Here is a 23885-nt window from a genome sequence, read left to right as displayed (position 1 = left end):
CCTGACTCCCCACTCACTCGTCTAGCTGCGTCTCCTAAAAACGGGAACGCCCCTTCTAAGGGATGAGTACCATCGCCGCATTTAGGAAATTAATAATGAGGAACATCCTCTCATAGCCAGCTCGTATTTAGAGGCGCAGGAGGGAGGTTTTTTGTATGTGTAGAGGGAGGTGGGTGACTGTTGGCCATCCGGGGGCTCATTTCTATTTTACCTTAAAACAGGTGTCTGGGAAGTAATACATGCTCACTGAAAAGTGTCCCACCTGTTTGGAGGACGTCCTCTGCCTCAGGCGGGGGCTGCGTCGCTGCCTGTCGCGAGCTGCCCTCCCTGTGCCCCTTTAGGTGGGAAGGCAGTGCATCTAACCCAAACTCCCTCTTCCCTCCAGCACCAGCAGCAGGTGGCGCAGGCAGTAGAACGTGCCAAGCAGGTCACCATGACGGAGCTAAATGCCATCATCGGGGTACGTGGACTCCCCAATCTGCCTCTCACCGTGTGTATAGCCCTTTTATTCCTCTCATTTACCATAACCAGAGATCGACCCTGACCTTAGCTGGCCTCAAAGAAGGGCGGCCCCAGGGCTCCGGCTTCCCATGGGCTTGGACCCATTTGGGGCTCTCTCTCCCCATTAGCTCCCCAACTGCCTCCTGCTCCCCCAAATTGAAGGGTTGTCCGACATGCCCCAAATCCATCTCTAAACTCATCAGCCCCAACCTCCCCCTGCTTTTGATGTCCCCACCATTGAGGGAGGCGGGCCCTGAGGTAACCCTCACACCCAGCCTCCTCCTCAAGCCTCCCGGGGGGGCCTGTCTGCCCTGCGTCCCCTCCCTGGCAAAGGTCTGCCCTTCTTTGGCCACCTGGGATCAGAACTGTCTCTGCTGTACTGTTGATCTGAAATGTGCTGTGGAATTTGGGTTTGGGTCTCGTGCCATGCACAGAGCTGCCTGGCTGAGAATTGATCATGCGCCCTTGTGAATTCCAGCTGGGGATATTGTAGGAGTCCTGTCTCACTGGGAGCAGGAAAAATGCCCAAGGGGGGGGCTTTGTGAGGTCCACATGTGGTAGGACCCCCCCCCGCCCAGTGAAAGGAGGAAGCCCGATCTCTCCTCTTCTGCATCCCAATCTGGCTCACATCTTTAATGCACTTCTTGGATTCACGTAGCGTCTTTCTCCTGCTTTGGTGTGAGGCTAAGGACATTTAAGATCAGCAGCTGAGGAGAAACCGTTTTTTCATGTGACTTTGGGCAAGGCTCCTAGCCTCAGGTATATCCATCCACCTTTTGTCCCTAAAATGAAGGGAGTAGGTAAGATCACTTCTTCCCACTTCCCATCCACAGACAGCTAGGTCAGGGCCCCCCAGCAGGGGCTTCTGAACAATGTAGATTCCGGGGCTCTTGCTCCGAAATTCTTTTCCATTAGGTCTGAGGGTGGAACTAGGAGTCTGTGTTTCTGAAGTTGTTCAGGTCATTCCGAAGGGTAGTCAGGCTTGGGAAGCAGTGGCCCAAATGGCTAAGGTCCCATCAGCCCTAACATTCTGGGACCCTCATTTCTCTTTTGTTCTCATGTGAGATGGTTTTTTTTTTTTTTCCCAAGGTGGAACCAGAGGTCCCAGAGTGTTGCGCGTGGGTGGGATGAATGATGACAGTTGGGTTTTTGGTCTGGGGCAGAAACCATGAGACACGCATTCTAGTTATGGTTCTTTTCCTGTGTGACCTTGGCAGGACCTGCCTCTTCGCCGGCCTCAGTTTCTGTATCTAATAAAAGAGGGAATGCACCAGTTCATGTCGCTGGCCCAGCAGTGCTAGGAGGCTGGGGTCAGGGTGGCACAGGGCTGGTGGTTCCCACTGCTCCATCCCGCTGTTGGGACCTGTGGCGGGTACGTGGCTCTGTCCCCGTCTCTGTCCAGTGACAGCTGCTGAACGCTGCCTCGGGAGGGCGTGGGAGCTTCGCCGGGTCTGAAGCCGGGCAGTGCTGGGGAGGAGCAGAGTCCGGAAAGGGGAACATGAGTTAGTGGTCAGTGTCTTTAGCTGTTGAGTGGGGAGGCAGCACCCCAACAGGGAAACCATAGTCTCGTGACGTCTACTGTCCTCCTGAGGTCAGCCAGCCCCGGAGTTCTTCAGCTTAGACGCTGCGAAGTTTGGGGCCACTTTGTCGTGGGGCCTGTCCTGTGCATGGTAGGATGTCCCCAGCAACCCTGGCCTCTACCCACTGGATGCCAGTGGCAGCCCCCACACACTGCTGTGACTCCCCAAAGTGTCTCCAGACATGCCGGATGTCCCCAGAGGTGGCGGGATGGCCTCTGCTGGAGAAACCCTGATCTTGCCAATGCCCTCGATTTACAGAGAGGGCAAGTGATTCGAGGGACGGTCACGTAGTGTCCGGGAGCAAACTCAGCCAGAGGCCCGGGGGCTGACTCCCACCCAGCCCAGGGCCCTTCCCCGCGCACCCCCGGCAGCCTGCCCGGGACCTCAGCCTCAGGGACCTGTCCGCCGCTGGCTTGGTGGCTCTCTGAGAGCGGTGGAGGGGAGACACGGGGGTGGGAAGTGCACCGAGAGTTCTGTCCTCTGAAACGTCACCCCTCCCAGCTCCTCGTCCTACCCCCCTGTCCAGGGCGAGCCCTCCCATCCACGCAGTGGCCACAGCGGGTCCCCTCTCCCGCTCTGCCTCCCTCTTTGGAATTAAAATCCTCTTAGGAAAATAACTTTTTTTTTCTCTGAATTCAAAGAAAAGAGTGAGATTGGGGAAGAAGTGCTGCTTGGATTAGCTCCACTTCCTTTAAGTAGTATTTAGGAAGCTACAAGTTAGGTCAAGGCAGCTCGAGGCAGATATTGGAATTCAATTAAAGCCAACGAGTGGGGCCTGTGACCCCCATTTCCAAGGTAATTGCTTCTCGGGCTCTGAGTGAATGCAGCCGTCGCCCTGTCATTAAGCAGGCGGCCGTCTAATCGCCGCGCCTGACGGAGCCTCACAAGGCAGGAATTACATACGGACAGCTGAGGCAGGCTCGGCTGGGGAGCCAGGCCTCACTGCACCCAGCGAAGGGGCGGCCTGGCTTGCAGGGGAGGAGCGAGCAGAGCAGGCTGGGGAAGGTGGGTGGAGGCTGGGGGCGGCAGGGCAGGGCAGGGCCTGGGCCCAGCAGGAAAGGGTGACAGAGGGAAGGGGGGGGGGGGCTCTCGGTAGCGGCTGGTGGTCCGTCCCCCTGGCCCCGTGGTGCTGCTGTTGGGTTTGCCCATCTGGGGGGAGAAGCAGCCCGGCCCCCTGGTCCGGGAATGAGGCTTTGGGCGAGGCACTCTGTTCCTCCAGGCCTCAGTCTCTCCAGTTGTGAAAAGACGGAGGAGGGCTCGGTAAGTCCCTGCGGCATGCCTGCTTCATCTGGTGTTGATGGCTGACTTGGGCCCGGGGTGGAAGGACTCTGAGGTCGCCGCTTGGCTCGACAGTTCGGTGTATCTGGTGCGGGCACCTGTCGTGGCTTATTTATCCCATGGAGTAGAGTGCTTCTAGGGCCTCCTGGGGAGGAGGACGCGATCCAGCATCAGGTCGGTGTGAAGGGAGAGTGGCAGTTGGGGGGAGCCCAGGCTTCCTGGCCAGCGCCACCCCCCACCTGCCACTGGGGAACTCAGGTATCCCCCAGAGGAAGGCGGGTCTGAAGATGCCTCTGTGCCGGCCGGGGCCTGGCAGACAGACCCTAGTTATTGCAGGCCCCGTCCTCTTTTAGGCCTTTTGTTGTTGGGAAAGGAATCCGCAGAGGGTGAAGATCCCTGTGCATGAGGTGGGTTTCGTCCCTAGAGCAGCATCTTGCAGAAGGCATTCCTAGGCAGATTGTAGATCCTGTGAGCCGACCTAGCAACCACTTCCAGAACCTTCTTTTACATCCCTCTGTGTTGGTCCAGGGTCGTTGAACCTGATGGATGGAGGGACTCTTACCCTTTTTGCCCCCAGACAGTTTGGTTTGCATTCTCTTGGAGATTTATTAGTGGGAGACGTAACAGTGTTGACTTGATTTTTTTTTTTTTTTTTTTTTTGAGCTAGGGGGTGGAGTGAGGAGGAGGAGGAAGAGGGAGATTGTAGCTTGTCACAGACAACATGGTATTTTGAAGCCATGCCTGAGGGCTTTGCATTCACTCTGGGATGTAGATGCACGGGATTCACTTGACTGAGTTTTCCACGAGGAAGAAGGCAGAGAGAGCATGTTCCAGAATACATCAGGTTCTTTCAGCCCGGCAGCGTACTGGGGAGAGGGCATGCTGGCTCAGGGTCCTGGCTCTGCTTGGCTCCTCGAGCGCATCCCCGTGTCCGAAATAGAGTAGCAAGGGTTGTTGGGAGCTCTAAAAGCTATTAGAAAGCACAAGAGCTCAGTTCAGCGCGGGGCTGTGGGGCCCACCAGCCACATAGGTAGAAGGAACAGGGAAGGCCCAGGGCTCCTGGGAGGGCAGGAACTGTTCATTTTATGCATTCAGAACTCTGTGCTTCCTCTGGTGGGTGTCCTCAGTCCTCAGGCTTGGCTCTGGAAATGCTTAGGCAACTTCGCTAAGTTTAACCCAAATCATGAACCTGATAAGTGAAGCATTGAATCAGCCAGCAAAGGCATTAAAGCGTGATGTGCATAATCCAATTACACGTACTCTGGGAGGAAGATCCTCCCCATCAGCCTCTCCTGTAAGAGGCCCTACCTTCTGAGCACAGGGCACGGGCACTTGACACACGCGTGGAAGACGGGGATACACTTAGAGCCCGTGGGACACATTCTTTGACCATGCTTGTGGTCTGGCCTGAAATATTACAGGAGGGACCAGTACTCCCGGGTGGGCTCGGTTCCAGGCACTCAGCCCCCTCTTTGGGGGTTGGAGGTAGAAGGGGAGATTGTTGACTTCCTTTCACATCACGCATCGGATGGAGGAGTGTATTGGAAGGAGTCATGGAAACCAGAGATGGGCTGCAGCAGAGTGGTTAGCTCAGTCCCTTCTTGGAGGGTGGATTTGATTCCATTTCTCCCCACTTGTCACCCCCCCACTCACATGGTGCTGTATTTCAGCCCATCATCCTCTGAAGTCAGGGACGTGCCACAGGGGATTGAAGTGCAGCCTGGAGACAGCTGGTCGTGCACCGCCTGCCTGCCCGCAGAGAGGCAGGGGCCATGACATGGGACAGCAAGGCAGGTGCATCGTTGCCAGCCAACTCCCCCTGCCCTGCCGGGGAGAAAATTTTGTTTCACTCTCTTGCATCCGAGACTGTGATGAGCAGACGCCACGCCCAGCAAGCGCTGGCATCTGCCCTAGCCTCAAGAAGAGATAAGCCTTGGAGGTTGGCTCTTATGTCCCTACTCCCTGGAGCCTGCCGGCCCCTCCTGACTGTGCCTTCAAACCATACAAAGGACGCCTCTTTCTGGTTGTGCTTTTGTACTTGAAGATGAGAAGTATATGGAAATTTCCTTTTCCTCTGTTGCAAAGAAGACACTGATGTCTGACATACTACAGCAGTAAACTACCCCCTCGACCCCAGGCTTGGAAGCTCCGCAGCTTTGAAAGCCACGGTTCTCCAAACGGCCAATATAGCCTTTGTTCTGAGTTTCTCATGCCGGTTTGCAGGATCACATTTCCAGGAAGCAGGACACTCCGCTGTGCTCCTTGTCCCCATGAGCTGTTCTAGCTGTGTCTCAGCAGGCCTTGGATAAGAGGCACAGATCTGGGAGGTGGATGGTCACTGTTGGACAGAGCTGCTCTGCCGACTTAACTTCCAGCCTCTCTCCCTTGTCTGCCTTTTCCGACATTATCACGTACTTACCCAGTGGAAGTGCTGTGAGCAAACAAGCCAGCCGCCACTGGAGGTGCCAGGACAGAAAATACAAGGTTCCCATCTTCCTGGAACTCACAAATTGGCAAGCATCCCATAAAGATGAAAGAAATGGTTATATTTGTGATTCATGCATCGGTTTTTGCTAACGTTAACTGAGTACCTACTCGGCCTTGACATGCAGCATAATGCATGTGGTCCTCGCACGATGAGAAAACCAAGGCCCGGAGACTCGGTCCACTGACTCCTTCCTCTAAGGTCTCGCAGCTGATAAAGGGTAGAGCTGGACGCCTGCCTTAGCCTGTCTGGCCCCAGTGTCTGGGCTGTTAGGACTCAGCAGGGAGACATCGGTGCTGACCAGGAGGATGGCAAGGGCTTCCAGAGGAGGAGGCATTTGAACTGGGCAGGGCGTCCAGAAGGTTGGGTAAGAGCAGAGCTTCCCCGGTAAGGTAGGAATTGGGGTATTTGGAATGGTTCAACTGCGTCTTTCCCTGGGCACAAATTGGGAGCATCAGATTTATTCGTGGAGGGAGCCAGCCTTCTACCCTTGCAGCTGCTTTCCCTGAAGCTCCCCTCCTCCCGTCTCCCTCCAGTGGTCTTACCGGTTGTGTACTGTAAAAAGTGGATTAAATACCTCACTCCTTGCTTTCTGAGATTGTATGAAATAGTTAACACTGGCAAAATTAAAGGGCCTGTCAGCAACTGGTCTAAAACCACAGTGCTGCTGGCGGAGACCCATTTTTTAAGACTGGGCGTGTAGATAGAGTTGGATGGTTGGCCCACACCGGGGAATGATGGGTAGCCATTGGGAAGGACGTGTTGATCTGTACAGAACAGCCTCAAATGAAAATCCGGTTGTGTAGTAGTAGTAGTAAGGTTGGCAAGAGCCTATTTATTTAGGAATACGTTTACCATTTGTAGATTTTCGTAAAGGAAAATTCTAGAGAGTGGGATGGAAGGGTAATTTTTTAAGAGCGATATTTTGATCCATATTATATTTGATATATTCTGACTACACATTTTTTCCTTCTTGTAGTAAGACCTAACAATTATAATTTGTTTAAAGAGAAAAGGTAGGGGAGCTCAGATGTAAGCCTTCGGGTCCCAAGAAGAGCCTGAGTCACTGGGCTGGGCTGGGCTGGGTTGGGTCTCTGCCTGGGGTCCCCTGGCTGGGCTTTGTTTCTGTGCTGGCATTTCGGGGCAGATCTGGGGTCAGTGCCCACCAGCTGCTTCCATAAATCATCCAACAGTAGCTGTCCCAGCTCTGAGCAATGGCCACTGGTCCTGGCCTTTTACCCAGAGTTGCAAGAAAAGCCCTTGGGGGGCCAGGGGGTGGTGGTGGCCATGGTTGGCTTTAGCTTGCAGGTGAGCCCAGGTTTGCAGTTTGCAGCATAGTTGAGGGGAGAGTAAGGTTCTTAGGACCCCCTGACTGTAAAACTTAACTGCGTTTTAGGGCCTCCCCTCCAACCAGAACTGTAGACCTTCCCCCGTGTTCTCCTGTCTGCCAGCTGTGGCCTCCGAGCCAAGTTTATACTGACAGGCAAGCTTATCAGATTTTTACTCTTTGTCATCCCTACCAGCTCTTCTTACTTTGGGGGGTCTCCTTAAGAACACGCTTTGGATAAGAGGGGCGGTTGACAGATTTGAGTCCAGATCTCTCGCGCTAGTGGTTGAACCTGGCTGGTTCCAGCCCTCTCTGTGTCGGTTTGCCATCTGTAAAATGGGCACAAACCCTCCTTTGCCACCTGGGGTGCAAGGGTCAGAATATTTGGGAAGTGCCACACATTCACTCGGGCATCCAGTAAATGTTGGTTCCCTTCTCTTGTGCTCACTGAGGTAAATATCAGCATACCCAAGGCCCCAGCCACTCCTCAGAAGTATTTGGCTGCGGTGTAACCTGCCCCACAATTCCTGTGGTTCTTGGCACAAAATTAAGAACGATAAGATAAAGGTCGTTTTGTAGCGGCCGCTGGGGAGGGAACCAGGCTGCCCATGCCAGTCTGTTGGGTGTGGAATGCGGAGGGGAAAGAGAAATACCCTAGGGCTAGTGTGACTAGGGGTACCTGGGGGCTCAGGGAGCCGCGGAGCAGAAACCTGGCCTGGGGATTGTTACCGTTAATGTCCGTGATGATGACTGTACAGAGCTTGATGCAGGTGTAGGGATTTTAGAACAGTGCAGGGCCCGTTGTAAGGCCTCTGGTGAATGGTAGCTGCTGTTAGGAGATCACTTACTGAGTAGCCTGCCTGAGGTCACACAGCTAAGAACTACCAAAGCTGGGATTTGAATCCTGGGCTGTCTAGATCCAAACCTCCACTCCTGTTCCTCCGTTCTCCACTCTGATGTCCGGCGAGATAGCTGTCATTCTGCTGGCCCCATGCTCCCCTTGACCTCGGAAATTTTCTTCTATGGCCTGGCGCTGGCTTCGGCTAGCCAGTCTGGAGTTCCTGAGAATTAGGGAGGCTTCCCAGGATACGGGCTCAGGGTTGGGAGTCACTGGCTGTGAATGTTCAAAGGCATGCAAGCATGAGCAAGTGTGACGGCTGACTTAAAATTGGACCCCCCCCCTCCCCAGAGAGGGAGCCCTGATGACTCTTTGGTTTTTAAATGCATGCTGTATTTATCTCAGGCTTGGAAATGCACCCTGAGGAATTCATCCAAAACTGGGGAGAGGGGGGTGAGGGGGGATGGGTGGAGAGTTTGAAGACCAACATCTTGTGCCTTAATTGCCCTCAGTTAACGGACTTCCTTCAGCCAGAAAGCATGTGGACTGAGCTGGGGGGCAGAGGTTTGGGAGGGCATCCCCGCCCCCCCGCCCCCACCTCCAGCAGCCTCCCCCGCTGTCCCTGCTCAGCTGTGCTCACCACCCACTTCATTGCAGCAACAGCAGCTCCAGGCACAGCACCTCTCCCACGCCACGCACGGCCCCCCGGTCCAGTTACCACCCCACCCATCAGGTCTCCAGCCTCCAGGGATCCCCCCGGTGACGGGGAGCAGCTCCGGGCTGCTGGCGCTCGGTGCCCTGGGCAGCCAGGCCCACCTGACGGTGAAGGACGAGAAGAATCACCATGAACTAGACCACAGAGGTGCGGCCCAGAGCTGGGGCAGAGGGCGGGGCTGGGGCTCGGGGTGGGGTGGGGTCTCCGGTCGGTCCTCCTGCCAGGGGACACAGCAAGTGTTGTCAGCCTGGGGCCAGGAGTTAGCAAAAGATTAGGTGCCATCTGTTGAATGCCTAGAACATGGAAACCAGGGCCCCACCCTCCAATCCCTGCTCCGTGGCAGGCGGTCTCTGTTCCGGAAGAACTCTCCAGCACCCTCCCATCACCTAGCTACATGCTGCCCATCCTTAAAGGGCCAGCCCAATCCCGTTCCTTCAGGACACCTTCCAGTCTGTGCTGGGGGCCTTTTTCCAATTCCCATCAGCGTTGAAGAGCGAGAATTCCCCAGAATGAGCCCTTGGTTGCCATCCTCCCATATCCTACCCCTGGAGGAGGTTTCATCCTCCTTGAGATCATTAGTCCTCAAAGAACAGGGGCCAAGATCCTGGCTTTTAACTTAGCGTATGTGTCCCACCAACGCGGGTGCCTTGGGAAAGGTACACAGTTGGCCTTCGGGTAGAAAGCTGCAAGTCGACGGTCTTTGAGCAGAAGTAGTGATCACGCTATTGCAGGGAGGTGGTTGGAAAGACTTGGAAGTGGGACCCCAGCCTCCTTCACCAGGCCCTCGCCATGTGGACCCTGGGGGGCCCAGGAGGGCTTGGTTTGTTGGGGAAGGACACCGTCATGGCTCCCTCGCAGGCCGATTTCAAAACTTGCCACTTCATGTGGCCTGCCCTTAGATATTGTTTCCCAGTTTTTTTTTTTAAGATTTTATTTATTTATTCATGATAGACATAGAGAGAGAGAGAGGCAGAGACACAGGCAGAGGGAGAAGCGGGCTCCATGCAGGGAGCCCGACGCGGGACTCGATCCCAGGACTCCAGGATCAGCCCCTGGGCCAAAGGCAGGCGCTAAACTGCTGAGCCACCCAGGGATCCCTGTTTCCCAGTTTTATCGAGATATAGTAGACCTACAAAATTGTGTAAGTTGCAGGTGTACACCATGATTTGGTTGGCCCGTAGCTATTTACCAGGGCAGAGGGCCAGTGCCTTCCAGGACCCCCGGGTGCCACCCCATCCGGCCCAGGCCAGGGTGCACTAGGGTGGTAGCAGAACCTGGGAAGCATACCATGCTGTATGTCCACTTGGCGGAGGAAGAGGGTCTCCACACAACAGAGAGGGGAATCGGGGAGCTCGTGCTCGGCTGCGCAGAATAATCCGGGGCTTCTCTGCAAAGACCTACAGCATGGTGTTAGTTAAAAAACAAAAACGCCTCCCACGGTTCCTTTCTTTGTTTCTTTCTCAATCCCCAGATCCCAATCCCCAGATCCGCTAGGTGTTCTGCGTAGCATTACCCTTTCCAAACTTGTGGCTTGCAAAAAGGGCTGACCGATAATCTCCATGCCCTTCTTGGCATGTCAGGGAGAGCCAGGCCACAGGCCCCCACCCCACCCGGGACTGCTGGCCAAGGGGGGAGCATTGGGAATGGGGGGGGTTAATTTTCAAAGTGGGAAACGTCACCTAATGGCCCTGCCTTGGCTGGCCCACAATGACTCAGAGGGCTAGGACTGCTGCCCATTTTAAAATGCATGAACTAGCAAAGCATAGAAGCCAGCTGCATGAGACTGATCTTTTTCCCTTTTTTTGTCTTTTTTTTTGTCTTGGGGGGGCCTGTCCCTCCTCCTGTCCGGGCCTTCGGTCCCTGAAGAAAGAGAATCCAGCGCGGTAAGTGTCAGCACTTGGGAGCCTTGGAGTGTGTTTGGGGTGCTGGGAGGAGGAGGGGGGGGGGGGACCGCGTGGGGTCCTGGCGGGTGGGGTGGTGGTTGTCATGAAACAGGAGTTGCCACCTGCTGGGAGTGACCTTCGGTTGGGGGGAACCTGTCATCTCTCCAGGCTTCCCTTCCATCATTTGGCAAATGGGTAGCTTTAAGTGAGCTCTAACCCTCTTTTTTAGGAGAGGTGATTAACCAGAGAGGGCAGCTGGCCAGTCCGTGGAGTCCCCGGGTGGCCCAGGGCCCTGTGTCCTGGGCAGGGTTGCTTCCCTCCTCCCAAGTGGGCAGCCGCCCCCCCTATGATCCTGTAACTCCCCACTTCCTCCAAACGCCTGAGGTTTCTCCTTGCTCTGGGCTTTAACTTGGTTTAAGAAAGTGCTAGCGAGCAAGCATTAAGGCCAGGCTGTCTGCGTGTCTGCCAGCTTTGAGATTTGTTGTAAATCTTTCTGATCACACTGAGGCTCAGAGGTTCTGTTTCAAGTGAATAAGCCTTCTGAATAAGCACAGTGGAGTCTGGATAAAAAAAATCCTCCAGCGATTAGCAAAGCTATTTTATTCCTCATCGCTGTCCTTGTATCTGGGGCCATCTAATCTGTTAGGATGGCTTTGGTTATTACCTCGTGTTAAGTAGGACTTGGAAGGTCGGGCAGTTAACTAACCATCTAGACGGCAGCTTCCTCGGGCAGCTCCCTCCCGACCCCCTTCCCTCCCGGCCCTCCACCAGGCTGACTTTTTTAACCTGCCAATTAGCAGCAGTGCTCTCTCTTCCCCTCTCCACCTGCCCACGTGCTCAGGAATCTGGGTGCACGTTTGGGCCCGGCGATGGCTAGGTACGTTGGGAAGGGAAAAACTGAAGCTGAAAATCCATTTTGATTGCTTTTAAGTAAATGTTGATCCTCAGGAGGTGGCATTTTTGGGGAGGTGTTCGGCCTCGGTGGGAGTGGGGGCTGGACTGGACCCCCTCCAGGCCTGGGGTCTAGTCACCCAGGGGGACCCACTTCATGGGATGCCCGGTCTCGGAGCTTCAGTGTCTGTATCTGGGACACGTGCATATTCCTGCCCAGCCAGCCTTGTAGCAGAACCCAGCATCAGGAGGTGACCCGGTTAACAAGTAGCCGCTGCCGAGTGACACTGGGGTTTGAGGCCCGACACCCTCTGTCTTCACATTGTCGTCCTCCACATTGCTGTTTGCATTTAGCTTTGTACCCCAGTCCTCCCGGGGAGCCCCCAAGAGCCGAGCTCCTCACTCAGCAGCGCTGGTCCACACCCATGCAGGGCGGGCTGGGAGCCGAGGAGGGCACCCTGGGGTCCCTGGAGAGCCCTGTGAGAGTGAGTCCAGACCCCATCCATCCCGGGGCCCCGGGGCAAGTGAGGCAGCGGCGGGCCTGTGTGCCTGTGGCCCTGGTGGCGGAGGCCGTGCAGCCTGCAGTAAGCAGCCCTCTGCAAACCAGGTTGTCAACAGATGAGGCCCCCGCAAGAAGGACAGGGCTGCTGCGGCCGCGCAGAGCAGGGGGTGGCAGGCAGGGTTGGGGGCGGGGGGGCGACGGCTGGACGGGCTGGAAGCGGTCCCAGAGGGGTTAGTCTGGAGTCCAATTAGAGGTAGCTTCATTCATATTTCCTTGCCTCGCCGAAGCAATAAAAAATACTTAGTTTTTTGGCCGCCTGCCAGCCAGAGGCGGGCTGGATCGATGCCGCTAAATGCCTGACATGACTCTCTCCGGTAGCAGCGAGGGTTTTCAGCCTGACTGCAGGAGAAGAAAGGGCTCGCTGTTCTCCCAGCCACGTACCGGGTCGCCAGGAGAAACCCGAGCAGCTCCCCCCTGCCAGGGAGAGGGGAGAGGAGGGGAGGGGAGGGGAGGGGAAGGGGGAGAGGGGAGAGAAGACAGGGGAGAGGGGAGGAGAGGGGAAGGGGGAGAGGGGAGAGGGCCCAGCCTGCTGCTTAGCGCAGTGGCCACCATCGGAGGAAATGAAATGCGGTGATTTTTCCGCCGGGCTCGCAGCGGCTAATTGAATCGCGGCCGAGCGCTCCTGCGCGGCTGCGGGGAAGGCCGGGCCGCGCTTCCATTAGAAGCTCCATTTTTTCTTCAAGGCTTGATAACTCTGCCATTTTAATTTGCTTCGGGCAGAAACCTGGCAGGGAAGGGCTGCCCAGAAACCGGCTTAGGAAAGGAAATGAAGTTGTACGGCTGGCTCCCACACCGCCTCCCCTTCCACCCACCCTGGCCCCCCAAACCCCGGCTCTGGCCTCCAGGAAAGTGGGGGAGACGGGAGGGGCCTCGGGGTGCCCTTCTCTACCCACGTCCCGCTGCGTCCCCGCCGTGGCCATGTCCTGCACATCTGTGTGCGTGGGGATGTGGCTGGACCAGCCTGCCCGTGCCCTGCGGTCTGGGTATCGTAAGCCCCCAGAGCGGAGACTAGGTCTGGCTCGTTCCTCCATCCCTGGCCCCCAGCGCCAGGCCCGATCTAGGGGAGGTGATCAGGAAAAGGGGGTGGAAGTAGAGTGTGGTTTCTTAGAAAGAAGCAACCCCCAGCAGGCACCTAGAGAGGCATTGCTTCTGATGCTCTGCAGCCCTGCGGGGCACGGGTTTGCTGGCAGGTACCCCTAGTGGCGGCTCCTCCCTCCCTGGCCCCGCAGCCCCGTGCAACATGCGCCGTTCCTGGCACCCCGAGCCAGCCGACCGCCTCCTCTGTGGGGTGTTCTCCTGCCTGCCTTTATGCCTTTTCCCACCTTTCAGAGGGAGAGGCTTCACGAAGTTGCAGGTTTTGTTTCTTTATAACCCTGCTGCTTCACTGAAGTGGCTGGAGGTCGGGCAGTGGAACAGTAGGACGTGCATGCAAAATGCCAAATTGCCCACCTGCATGTAGAAGGCCCACTGTCCCCGCTCCCCGTCAAGCTCCCCATTCCAGTAGGGTCCAGCCGATGAAGGATGGCATGTGGCCCCTGTGTGTCCGCAGAGGCCCATCTTTCACGACTCGGTGCAAATTTTGTTTGTCCCTTCTTTGAGCAGATATACGTGGCCAGCCCAAGGTGGGCGGTGAGGGAGTTGTGATCCGGCCCCCACAGAACAGACAGTCTCACAGGCCAGAAGGCAGAGAGCTCGGTGCAGGTCCATTCACTTCGTGGCAGCATCATAGCTACAGAAGAGAATTGTGCTGCTCCCAGGGCGCCCACCCTTCCAGGGAGGCCCATTCTGGAGAGCTGGGAAGGCTGCTCTGGCGAGGCTCCGATGGAGGGGAGCGTAGCAGGACACACACACCTCCACTGACCTCATGGGACGATGTGCACGAAGTGCTCACGCTGAATCTCCTTCTTGTTTCCAGAATAACTCCGTGTCGCCCTCAGAAAGCCTCCGGGCCAGTGAGAAGCACCGGGGCTCTGCAGACTACAGCATGGAAGCCAAGAAGCGGAAAGCAGAGGAGAAGGATAGTCTGAGCCGATACGTACGTGTAGGGGCACCGTGGCCACTGCTGGGTCTGAGGGAGCTGGGATGTGGGACAACCCACAGGCCTGACTCGTGGGTGCAAGTCAGAGGCCCAGGGGAGGACGGGCTGTGAGCCCCGGGGCCACAGCCAGGATGGGGAGCAGCTGAGGGAAGAGCTGTGGGCCAGGGCACAGGCAGGCAGGGCGGCCCCGTGCTCCCCTCATGGCCCTCCCAGACCCTGGTCTGCTCCAGTGGGCCGTCCCTGGTGCCCCCACACTTTGACCCCACAGTGGGTCAGCCTGTGCAGCATGAGAGCTGAGACCGAGGGAAGGGGGCCATGTGATGCCAGGCCCCGTCCAGCCACGTTGCCGCTTGTGGCTCTAGATGGGTTCCCCAAGTGCCTCGGCTGCATTTCTGGGAGACGAGGCTGATCACGCCTCTTGCACGGAGTGGTGGAAGCCCTGACACGAGGCTAGCACATTTCCTTGTCAGCAATGGTGGCTGTGAAGCTTCTGGAAGGAGCCAAGTTAAAGGGGCTCAGAAGTACCATAACGGGGCAGGTGTGGGTGAGGCAGCCAGGAGGTGTGAGAGGTGACCTGGAACAGGGCCGGGGGCTCGGCGAGCAGAAGGCCCATATTGATAGACCAGACCAGAGAGGAGAAGGCGTGGACTGTGGGGCTTGGCTCTGGCTTCCGATTCCAGCTGGTGGGAGCAGGGGGTGCTTCAGGCTCAGTCTGGGGTGTGGTGAGGGTGGCCCCCTGACCAGCTCCTCTCTCGGGGTGCAGGACAGTGACGGAGACAAGAGTGACGATCTGGTGGTGGACGTTTCCAACGAGGTGAGCACGGACGGGCCCAGGCTACAGCATGCTCGGTTTGGGGTGGTTTCAAGCGGTTCCTCCCCTGACTGAGAGCTGCTGGGTCCCGGCTGCTGTACCAACAGTTGGCAGCCTGAGCAGGGTGGCGAGGCCTCTGGTGTCGGGGCATCAGGCTGGTCAGGAGGAGGAGGGCAGGGCTTGGCCGCATGGTGGCTGGGGTTCCTGGGATGGAAAACCCGGGGGGAGAGCGCAACCATGCCCCAAAGATCTCCGGCGAGGGCCAGCTCCTGCTCCCCGTGGTCCTCCAGGTCCACTCCACTCTCCCACCACCCCCTGGGACCTTGAGGGTGTAGGGGTCCTGAGGCCCCACTGCCCAGATTGGAGTCCTGAACTTGGGTTTGATCCTGGGCTGGTCACCGTCCCCCACCCCCACCAGGCCCCGGTCTCCCATCTGTGGGATGAAGGGGTGAGACCAGATTTGTGAGAACTAGTCGTCCCGCTTTGGGGCCCTCATCCCTCTCAGCCATACTGCTCTCCCCATCAGTGTGTGCACTCCCTTCCCGTCCCCAGCGCAGGGAAGGCTCCCGGCTGGTTGTTGCCTTTACTGCATCTCTGCACCCTTTGTGCTTTTAGGACCCAGCGACGCCCCGGGTCAGCCCGGCACACTCCCCTCCTGAAAATGGGCTGGACAAGGCCCGAGGCCTGAAAAAGGATGCCCCCACCAGCCCTGCCTCAGTAGCCTCCTCCAGCAGCACACCTTCCTCCAAGACCAAAGACCTTGGTCATGTATGTGGGGGTTGCCTCTGGCACCGCAGAAGCAGAGGGCTAGGGCAGGTGGGGTGGAGGAAGAAGGTTCTAGAAAAGGGACAAACTGGAGTGGTCGTAATTAGAGGGCAGAGGGGTGGAGTACAGAGAACACGGATTGGGGTGTGTCCCCCCCCCCACCCCCCCTGTTTAGATACTGGCTTTCCCCACTCACTGGCTGGGCCCTGTGGTACCAGTTCATGTTTCCAAGCCTCGGTTACCGCATCTGTAAAATGGGAACCATCACCGTAGTCCCTGCCACGTAAAGTTGGGTGAGAATTGAGGGGCTTTTGGGCAGGAGATTGCAAACTGGAGCTGGCACTGGGTGTTGTGGCCAGCTCCCAAGTGCCCAGCTCTTGAGAGAAAGGAATCTTCTGGTCTTCTCTCTTCAGAATGACAAATCCTCTACCCCTGGGCTCAAGTCCAATACACCTACTCCGAGGAACGATGCCCCGACTCCAGGCACCAGCACGACCCCAGGGCTCCGGTCAATGCCGGGCAAACCTCCAGGCATGGACCCGATAGGTATAATGGGTAGGCACGATGGGGCTGGGTCGCCGTGCTGGGGGGGCGGGGGTGTGCCCCGGGTTGGACCGGAGCTGCATGGACGGGCCGGAGCACCAGGCAGTGTGTGGGAGTTGGGGCTCTCCCAGGGCCCGCCTCCAGGGGGACTCCGTGGTCAGGTTTGAGGAGGACGTGGACACCTGGTGTGTCAACACTGGTGGCAGGGCCTTCCGGGGCGCTGTTGGACTCGGCGTGTGGCAGGAGCTTCAGATGGGCCAGGACCCCCATGGTCTGACCCCATCTGCATCATTAGTTCCGTAGGACTCTGAGCCAACACCCTTCTCTGGGCCTCCGTGTCCTGCTCTGTAAAAAGAGATGGGCACCACCCTCAGCTTGAACCTTCTTGGACTGTGAGGACCTGGGTCCCAGGTTGATGGGTTCAGTCCAACTGCCTGGAACAGGCAGCTTTCGAGTGCAGAAGACCTGCAGCTGGGCTGGGAGGCATCGTGGTGGCCCGAGCTTTGTCCGGGTCGGGAGGGGCGGGCACGCTCCCCCTGAGGATCTCCCCCCGGTTGACGCCCGCCTCCTTGCAGCCTCGGCCTTGCGCACGCCCATCTCCATCACCAGCTCCTACGCGGCCCCCTTTGCCATGATGAGCCACCACGAGATGAACGGCTCGCTCACCAGCCCGAGCGCCTACGCCAGCCTGCACAACATCCCGCCGCAGATGAGCGCGGCCGCCGCCGCCGCCGCCGCTGCCTATGGCCGATCGCCAATGGTGAGCTTTGGAGCTGTACGTAGACCTTTTGGCTCCTTTTGGGGGGACTGGGCAAGAAGCGGGGAGTTGGTGGAGGTTGTTAGGCAGCTGCCTCTGGGGTAGACTGTTTATTAGGAAAAGAAAAGGAACGTAGACTTTGGGGTCAGTAGACCTGGATCCCCACCCCCTGCTCACCCCGGTAGTCGTCTTGTGACATCACACAACTCAGCCCTCCCACTCTGCCTACCCGGTGGGGGGTGTCTTTTTCCATCTGAGAAATGGGGCTGCTCCCTCTTTTTCTGGGCTCTATGGGGATGGGAACCCCAAAATGAGTCCAGTGACTTCCACATAGCCTGGGTTTGGTAAAAGAGGCTGCTCGCATACCAAGAATGAGTTCAGTTTTGGGTCAGCAGAGAGGGGCTCTTTTCCAGGAGACGGTTTCTCTCCTGGGCCGCCTCCTCCCCATGTGATGGGCCTACTGAACGCCAGGGCAGGAATGAAGTGGGGTTGCCCCAGAGAGCTGAGGGTGTGGGGATCAAGAATACTGGCTCAGAGTTGGTGGGTCTGGACTGCCCCCTGTCTCTGCCACCTGTCCTGGGCCAGACACCCGCTGCCCGGGGCAAGAGGGAAAACAGGCCCTCCTCTGCTTGGCTGTCTTCGGGTCTTGAAGAGGCAGCTCTGTGTGGGCAGGACCTAGGATGTGGTGAGGGAAGAGGCCGGGGGCGGGACGCATGGTGGCCTTCCTCACTAAAGCCTGGCCTTGTCTTGACTTACAGGTTGGCTTTGACCCTCATCCTCCCATGCGGGCCACCGGCCTGCCCTCAAGCCTCGCCTCCATTCCTGGTGGAAAACCGTAAGTTCTGTCTGTGTTCACTGCATGCTGCCTGGGGAAAGCACACAATCCCCCACCCCCGTCCCCACTACCTGAGAAGCTGTCTGCCCTCTAGAGGTGCTCACAGACCAGGTGGTAGCCCCAGGAAACGGCTGCCTGGCCACACTCCCCATCAGCCCTGGGGCTCCTGCTGAATGGGAGGCGAGGGTGTTGGGGAACGCTGCATCGGATGGGGCCTCCATAGCCAAGTGATGTGAGCTGCCCTGGCCTCGGGAGCTCCTCTGGGTTTCAGCTGCTGGAAACACCCCCAGCTGGCACCCACGGTGCCCTAAACAGTGGGAAGACGGTGCTGGTTCACCCCAGGCTCCGTGATTCACCCTTGGGGAGCAGACATATTTCCCTCCCTCTTACCCCTGGGCTCGTAAAGGAAAGGGTCACCTTCAAGCTGAACCCTTCCCAGGGGGATTCGTAGATGGTAAGAAAGGACACTCCAGGGCACATGTGAGGCTAATCACATGGTCTGGAGCCGAGGGTGTGTGAACAGGAGCAGAAGTCAAGCCTGGGATCATAAGCAAGTCCCCTACCCTGGTAGAGTCAGGCCAAGAAGGTTGGGGTTACTGGGTTCCCTAAGATTTGGGGACTGGGGCCTGGAGGTGGGCCAGTCGGGATGGTGCTGTCTGACCTGGGCAGGACTCTGGCGGCTGAGCGGATCGGAGGTGACACAAGGGACGTTCGCCCTTTCAGAGCGTACTCTTTCCACGTGAGTGCCGATGGGCAGATGCAGCCCGTGCCCTTCCCCCACGACGCCCTGGCCGGCCCCGGCATCCCACGGCATGCCCGGCAGATCAACACGCTGAGCCACGGGGAGGTGGTGTGCGCCGTGACCATCAGCAACCCCACACGGCACGTCTACACTGGTGGCAAGGGCTGCGTGAAGATCTGGGACATCAGCCAGCCGGGCAGCAAGAGCCCCATCTCCCAGCTGGACTGCCTGGTGAGGACCCAGGACTACAGGCCTCCCTGGCTGGCGGAGGGGCAGCCCTGGCTGGGCCGCAGAGCAAGCCGGCTGACCTCTTCGGGCCTGGGTTTACCATCCTTAAGTGAAGATGATTCCGAACTTCCTGGGGTTTGTGACGAAATGCACGAAAGATCGAAGGGTTGTGGATGAGGGAGGGGTCGGCCTGACACCTGCCGTGAGTGAGGGCCGGATGTGAGCCGGGGTGGGGAGAGTGCTTGGTGCCGCTGGGTGGGCCGAACTCAACGTTGCCCCCTTCTCCCTCCAGAACAGGGACAACTACATCCGCTCCTGTAAGCTGCTCCCCGACGGGCGCACGCTCATCGTGGGCGGCGAGGCCAGCACGCTCACCATCTGGGACCTGGCCTCGCCCACACCCCGCATCAAGGCCGAGCTGACGTCCTCGGCTCCCGCCTGCTACGCCCTGGCCATCAGCCCCGACGCCAAAGTCTGCTTCTCCTGCTGCAGTGACGGGAACATTGCCGTCTGGGACCTGCACAACCAGACCCTGGTCAGGTGAGGCTGCGATGAGGAGCAGAGGGTGCTCGTGCTCAGGAAGGTTGCGCTGGTCGTAATGGGGACCGGCCTATCCGAGGGGCTGATGGCTGTGGGGTGGCCACAACGGGGTGGGCCAGGACACCTAGGTGAAGAGACAGCCTGGCCTGCCTTGTGCGAGGGGGCGGCCACCTGTCGGGTGCTCGGCCTGGGCAGAGGATGGAGGAGAGCTGCAGAAGGTTCTGGGAAGAGGGGAGCGTGGAATTCAGAGCAGTGGAGACAAGCAGAGGGGGAGGACTGAGGAAGGAGGGAAGGCATCGGGACCAGGTCGGAGCAGTGTCACGTGGTGGTTATCGTGGGGCCTTGGAAGCAGCGGCCCAGTGTGACTCTGCCCCCGTTACAGCCTCGTGCAAGTCACTCAGCTCCCGGGTCTCCGTTTCCCGTGTGTGAAGCGGGCATGGTGAAGGCCGTCCTCAGAGTTAGCGCGCCGTGCAGGGCAGTGTGCCTGCCCCCGAGTCGGCCGTCGGTACACGCTGGCTGTCTTTGTGGCTCGTAGTAGCATCCCGCTTGTGTGTGGCCTCGGCCCCACGGCCCGGGCAGGGGGAGAGGGCCTGCCTGTGGGAGGAGACCCAGGCCCGGCTCCGCTGCAGGCTCACCATGGTCCACCCCGTTCTGGGCCTCAGTTTTCTCTTCTGCTCAGACACAGCTCCCTTGGATGGCTGCCAGCTTGGCATTTGGTTCCATGGGATTCACCCCGTCTCCCTGCTTGGCCTTTGTAGGCAGTTCCAGGGCCACACGGATGGGGCCAGCTGCATAGATATCTCCCATGATGGCACCAAGCTGTGGACTGGAGGCCTGGACAACACCGTGCGCTCCTGGGACCTGCGGGAGGGTCGGCAGCTGCAGCAGCATGACTTCACGTCCCAGGTGAGCGCTCCCCTCCCCTCCCCCAGGGCAGCGTGTTGTTCCCTTCCCTTTGGGGGTCCCGATGGCTGGGTCAGGGGACAGGGGGCCCTCACAGCTGGACATTGCAGATGGACCTAAGACCAACCTCAGCCAGCTTGGAGGGCTTCCTGGAGGAAGCAGCAATAAAGTAGAACTGACAAGGCCCTGGAGTTGGGCGCACTCGACCCAGCTGCTCAGATCTGATTCTCGGCTCTGTTGTTGAGCACTGTGGCCTTGGTTTTCTCCCTCGTGGGATGGGCATAGTAGTAGCTCCCTTGTACGTCTGGCGTGAGCGCCTAAGGTGGTCCCTCTCGAAGCCTTAGCCATAGCCTGGCTCAGAAAATGTCTTATGAGCATTAGGGAGCCTGATTCTCCGTCATCGTTTGTGTTACTCATTTAAATATTTTAGCTGTACGTGTGTAATATTTCAGTGTTTTTTCAGTTTTTTTTTTTTAAGAAAGGCAAAAGTCACAGTAACTTTGAAAGAGAAATGCCTGTGGCATCTCTGAGTTGGAAGGCTGGCTCTGCCGCTTATATTCTAGTCAGCAATCTCTGAACCTCTAATTCCTCACCCCTAAGAGGCATTCTGGGGATGACGGAGAAGGGGGGGCTTGGCCTTGAAAAGGGCACGTGGGGAGGTGATGGGGGGGCAAGGGGCCCCTGCGCTCTGGGGGTCTTTGAGAGGAGAGGCCCCTGGGGCCCCAGTGGGGGGCAGGGTGTGGGGCCGAGGAGCTGAGCCTGCGCCGCCCCTTGCAGATCTTCTCACTGGGCTACTGCCCCACCGGGGAGTGGCTGGCCGTGGGCATGGAGAGTAGCAACGTGGAGGTGCTGCACCACACCAAGCCTGACAAGTACCAGCTACACCTGCATGAGAGCTGCGTGCTGTCCCTCAAGTTCGCCTACTGCGGTGAGCCCCAGAGCCCGGAGCCCAGGCAGCCTGGCCTGCCCGCTCTGTGGAGGAGGGACCCGGGGGAGCCGTGGCTTGGATGGAATCCAGCCTCCTGACCCCAACCGACCGCTGTCATGCCCCCCGCCCTGCCCCCCTGTCTGCATCCAGGGGATACCAAACGCCCAGGGGGCCAGGTCAGAGCCAGTGGTTGCTGGCCTGGGGCAGAGGAACAGCGAGCGCTCAGCCTCCCGGCCCTTCCTCCAGGCGCTGAGGCTGCTGGGAGGCTCGGCTCTCTCCTCCGCTGACCGGCTGTGCAACCCCGGGCACGGGCCCCTCCGTGGCTCTGAGGGGGCAGCGCGCATTAGCACAAGCCGAGCCCTGGCAGCGTGCCTGCCGACCCCCAGCTGCAGCTCACTCTCCAGGCCTCAGGGTGCTGCTGTTTCTAGTGCCTCTGCCGCCTTCCCGTAGCAAAACCGAGAAGGGTCAGTGGACTGATGGCTCGAAAATGCACCTTGTGGGGAAGCGTGATGTCTGTGATTAGCTGTACATCCTCCCTCTCCCCATCCCAGCCGCGCCCTTGCCTCCCCTCCCCCGTGATTACAGAGAAAGGCGTCCTGTGGGTGTCTGTGAGTCAGGGGTGTCGCTTGCGAAATGCCCCCTGCCAGCCGAGAGTCCAGCTCAGCGCTGGTTGGCAGTTCACACCACATCTCCAGGGCAGCGAGCCACAAAGCTGACGCTCCCTTTGCCTCCCTTTGCCTCCCGCCTGTAGGCAAGTGGTTCGTGAGCACTGGGAAAGACAATCTCCTCAATGCCTGGAGGACGCCGTACGGAGCCAGCATATTCCAGGTACCACACACCACCCGGGCGCCCCAGAGCTCTGCCCATGGGGATGGGGGTGGTGGGAGGCAAAGCAGGACTTGCCCTGGGCCCTTCCAGCCCCTACCTCATGGGGGGTCCAGAAGGGGTTCCCCAGAGCCAAGGCCTTGGACACACAGTGGGACACACGCTGCTGCCCGTGGCGTCTGACACATAGGGCAAGAGCTTTTAAGTGGGTAGAGGGGTGCTGCTTGTAGGATTTCTAGAGCAAGGGGGAGTCATGCTCTTGGCTCTGGCCTGTGCGCTGAGCACTCATAGGTGCATTGGTCAGCTCTTTTCAGAGCAGTGTTACCTGATGTTCAAGTAAGTTTGTGCTTCATCTCAACACCTCAATGTAAGGAGTGAGGGAGGGGCAGGAGAGGAAGGGTCTGGAAAGAGGTGGGAGAGCGGGAAGAGGCTTTTCATGATTTTTCAGGATCTGGGTCCCCACATAACGCTCTGTCTCGCGCAGACACAGTCTTGACTGCACGCACACACACCGCACACACAGTGCACACACAACGTGCTCGTGTGCTCCCAGCAGACAAGCCGCTTTCGGGGTCCACACTGGGTGGGAGTGTGTGTGGCGTCTAGTGTGTCACGTGTAGCCATCAGAGTCTCCATAGTTACACTGGATGCTTCGGGTCGGGTGTAGGTCTCTCCCTGGCTCGGCAGGCTGAGGCTCGGTCCCACTGATGCCCGCGCTCCGCTCGCGAGTGCTCCTACCTGTCTGTAGGTAAACGCCAAGGAGAAGGCCGTGTTCCGGTGTCCTCTTTCCAGCCATACCACTCTGAGATACCCAGGGTCCCGTTAATGAGCTTTCCCTGGTGGAAGGGCAGGAGGACAGGGCATCTGTCCCTGAAAGTGCCTCCGCAGGCTGCATTGGGAGGCCCTGCTGGGTGCGCTGGGGGCTGGAGCTCCAGGGCCAGCTACAGAGGAGGGGGTGAAACGCAGATAGCTCGGGAATCGTGCTGAGTTCCAAGAAAGTGAATTCCTGCCTTTTTCTCTCCCCCCCGCCCCCCACCCTCCTGCCTGTCCTCGCCGCCTCCACCATCCAGTCCAAGGAATCCTCGTCTGTCTTGAGTTGTGACATTTCGGCGGATGACAAATATATTGTAACAGGCTCTGGTGACAAGAAGGCCACGGTTTATGAGGTCATCTACTAAAGCAGGACTCTCACAGGGCTGTCAGACTCCGGGAGAAACGGACTCGGCGGTGACAGGGCCACCCCGCGAGGGGGCCCGAGGTGGCGGAGGCTGGCGGCGGGCGGCTGGGCGGTCCAGGGCTGCGCTCCGGCAGGCCGAGAGGGCGTGCCCTCCACGCCCTGGACCCCCGCCCCCGGGCACGGACTCCAAGGGATGGCTCTCCTCCCCCGTCCACAACCCTGGCAGATGCTACAAGTAGATTTCTTTGGAGGCTTGGGGCCGCAGCCCCCCACGGACGCCCCCCTCGTGAATCTCCCGTCTTTCCTTCCCGTTTCTTGGGCTCTGGCCCCCCCTACCCCGCCCTGGGTCGGGGACACCGGAGCAGACCACGTGTTTGTGCTGGGGGAGGGGGGGGACCTCATTTTCCCCGATTGTGCGGCGCACAACATTTGTGAAAAATGTAAATAACAGACTTGTCTATCTCGGACTGGTCAGTGGGGGAGGAGGCCCCTTCCCACCGAGAACGCTAGCGGGAAGCGCTAGCCGTGTACTTCGCCTGCTGTATTTGTAACCCACTCGTGGTGGTGGCTTTTTTTTTTTTTTTTAAGGGACATCCCCATCTGAGAAGGGGAGGCCGGGGAGGGCGAGCCCAATGGAGGGGGGGAGGAGCAGAGGAAGGGAGCTACTGCAGGTGACCAGACTGAGCGGGAGGGCCCCCCCCCCCCGGCACCTGTGCTCCCCGCGGACTTGGGG

The 23885-nt window shown here is 58.5% G+C and overlaps 1 protein-coding gene across 13 annotated transcripts in view; it reads left to right on the top strand.

Moving 5' to 3' along the window:
- TLE3 (TLE family member 3, transcriptional corepressor) overlaps positions 1–23610 on the top strand; it is a 45931-nt gene extending 22321 nt beyond the window's left edge. Inside the window, exons 6-20 of one of the 13 annotated variants that reach the window (XM_072739035.1) lie at positions 386–460; positions 8667–8871; positions 10591–10607; positions 13976–14095; positions 14862–14912; positions 15525–15677; positions 16088–16220; positions 16793–16977; positions 17733–17809; positions 18533–18782; positions 19072–19319; positions 20078–20225; positions 21000–21150; positions 21902–21978; positions 23046–23610. In XM_072739035.1, the coding sequence (XP_072595136.1) occupies positions 386–460; positions 8667–8871; positions 10591–10607; positions 13976–14095; positions 14862–14912; positions 15525–15677; positions 16088–16220; positions 16793–16977; positions 17733–17809; positions 18533–18782; positions 19072–19319; positions 20078–20225; positions 21000–21150; positions 21902–21978; positions 23046–23153 (1998 nt within the window). In that variant the 3' untranslated portion in view covers positions 23154–23610. Of the gene's footprint in view, positions 1–385; positions 491–8666; positions 8872–10590; positions 10608–13975; positions 14096–14861; positions 14913–15524; positions 15678–16087; positions 16230–16792; positions 16993–17732; positions 17810–18478; positions 18783–19071; positions 19320–20077; positions 20226–20999; positions 21151–21901; positions 21979–23045 lie in introns of all 13 variants that reach the window. The other 12 variants (XM_072739033.1, XM_072739034.1, XM_072739032.1 and 9 more) reach the window with 12 other exon arrangements.
- Positions 23611–23885: the final 275 nt, after the last annotated feature.

This window comes from Vulpes vulpes, chromosome 15, assembly GCF_048418805.1.
Source record: "Vulpes vulpes isolate BD-2025 chromosome 15, VulVul3, whole genome shotgun sequence".
Lineage (NCBI taxonomy): Eukaryota > Metazoa > Chordata > Mammalia > Carnivora > Canidae > Vulpes > Vulpes vulpes.
This window is presented reverse-complemented; position numbering and strand designations above follow the sequence as displayed.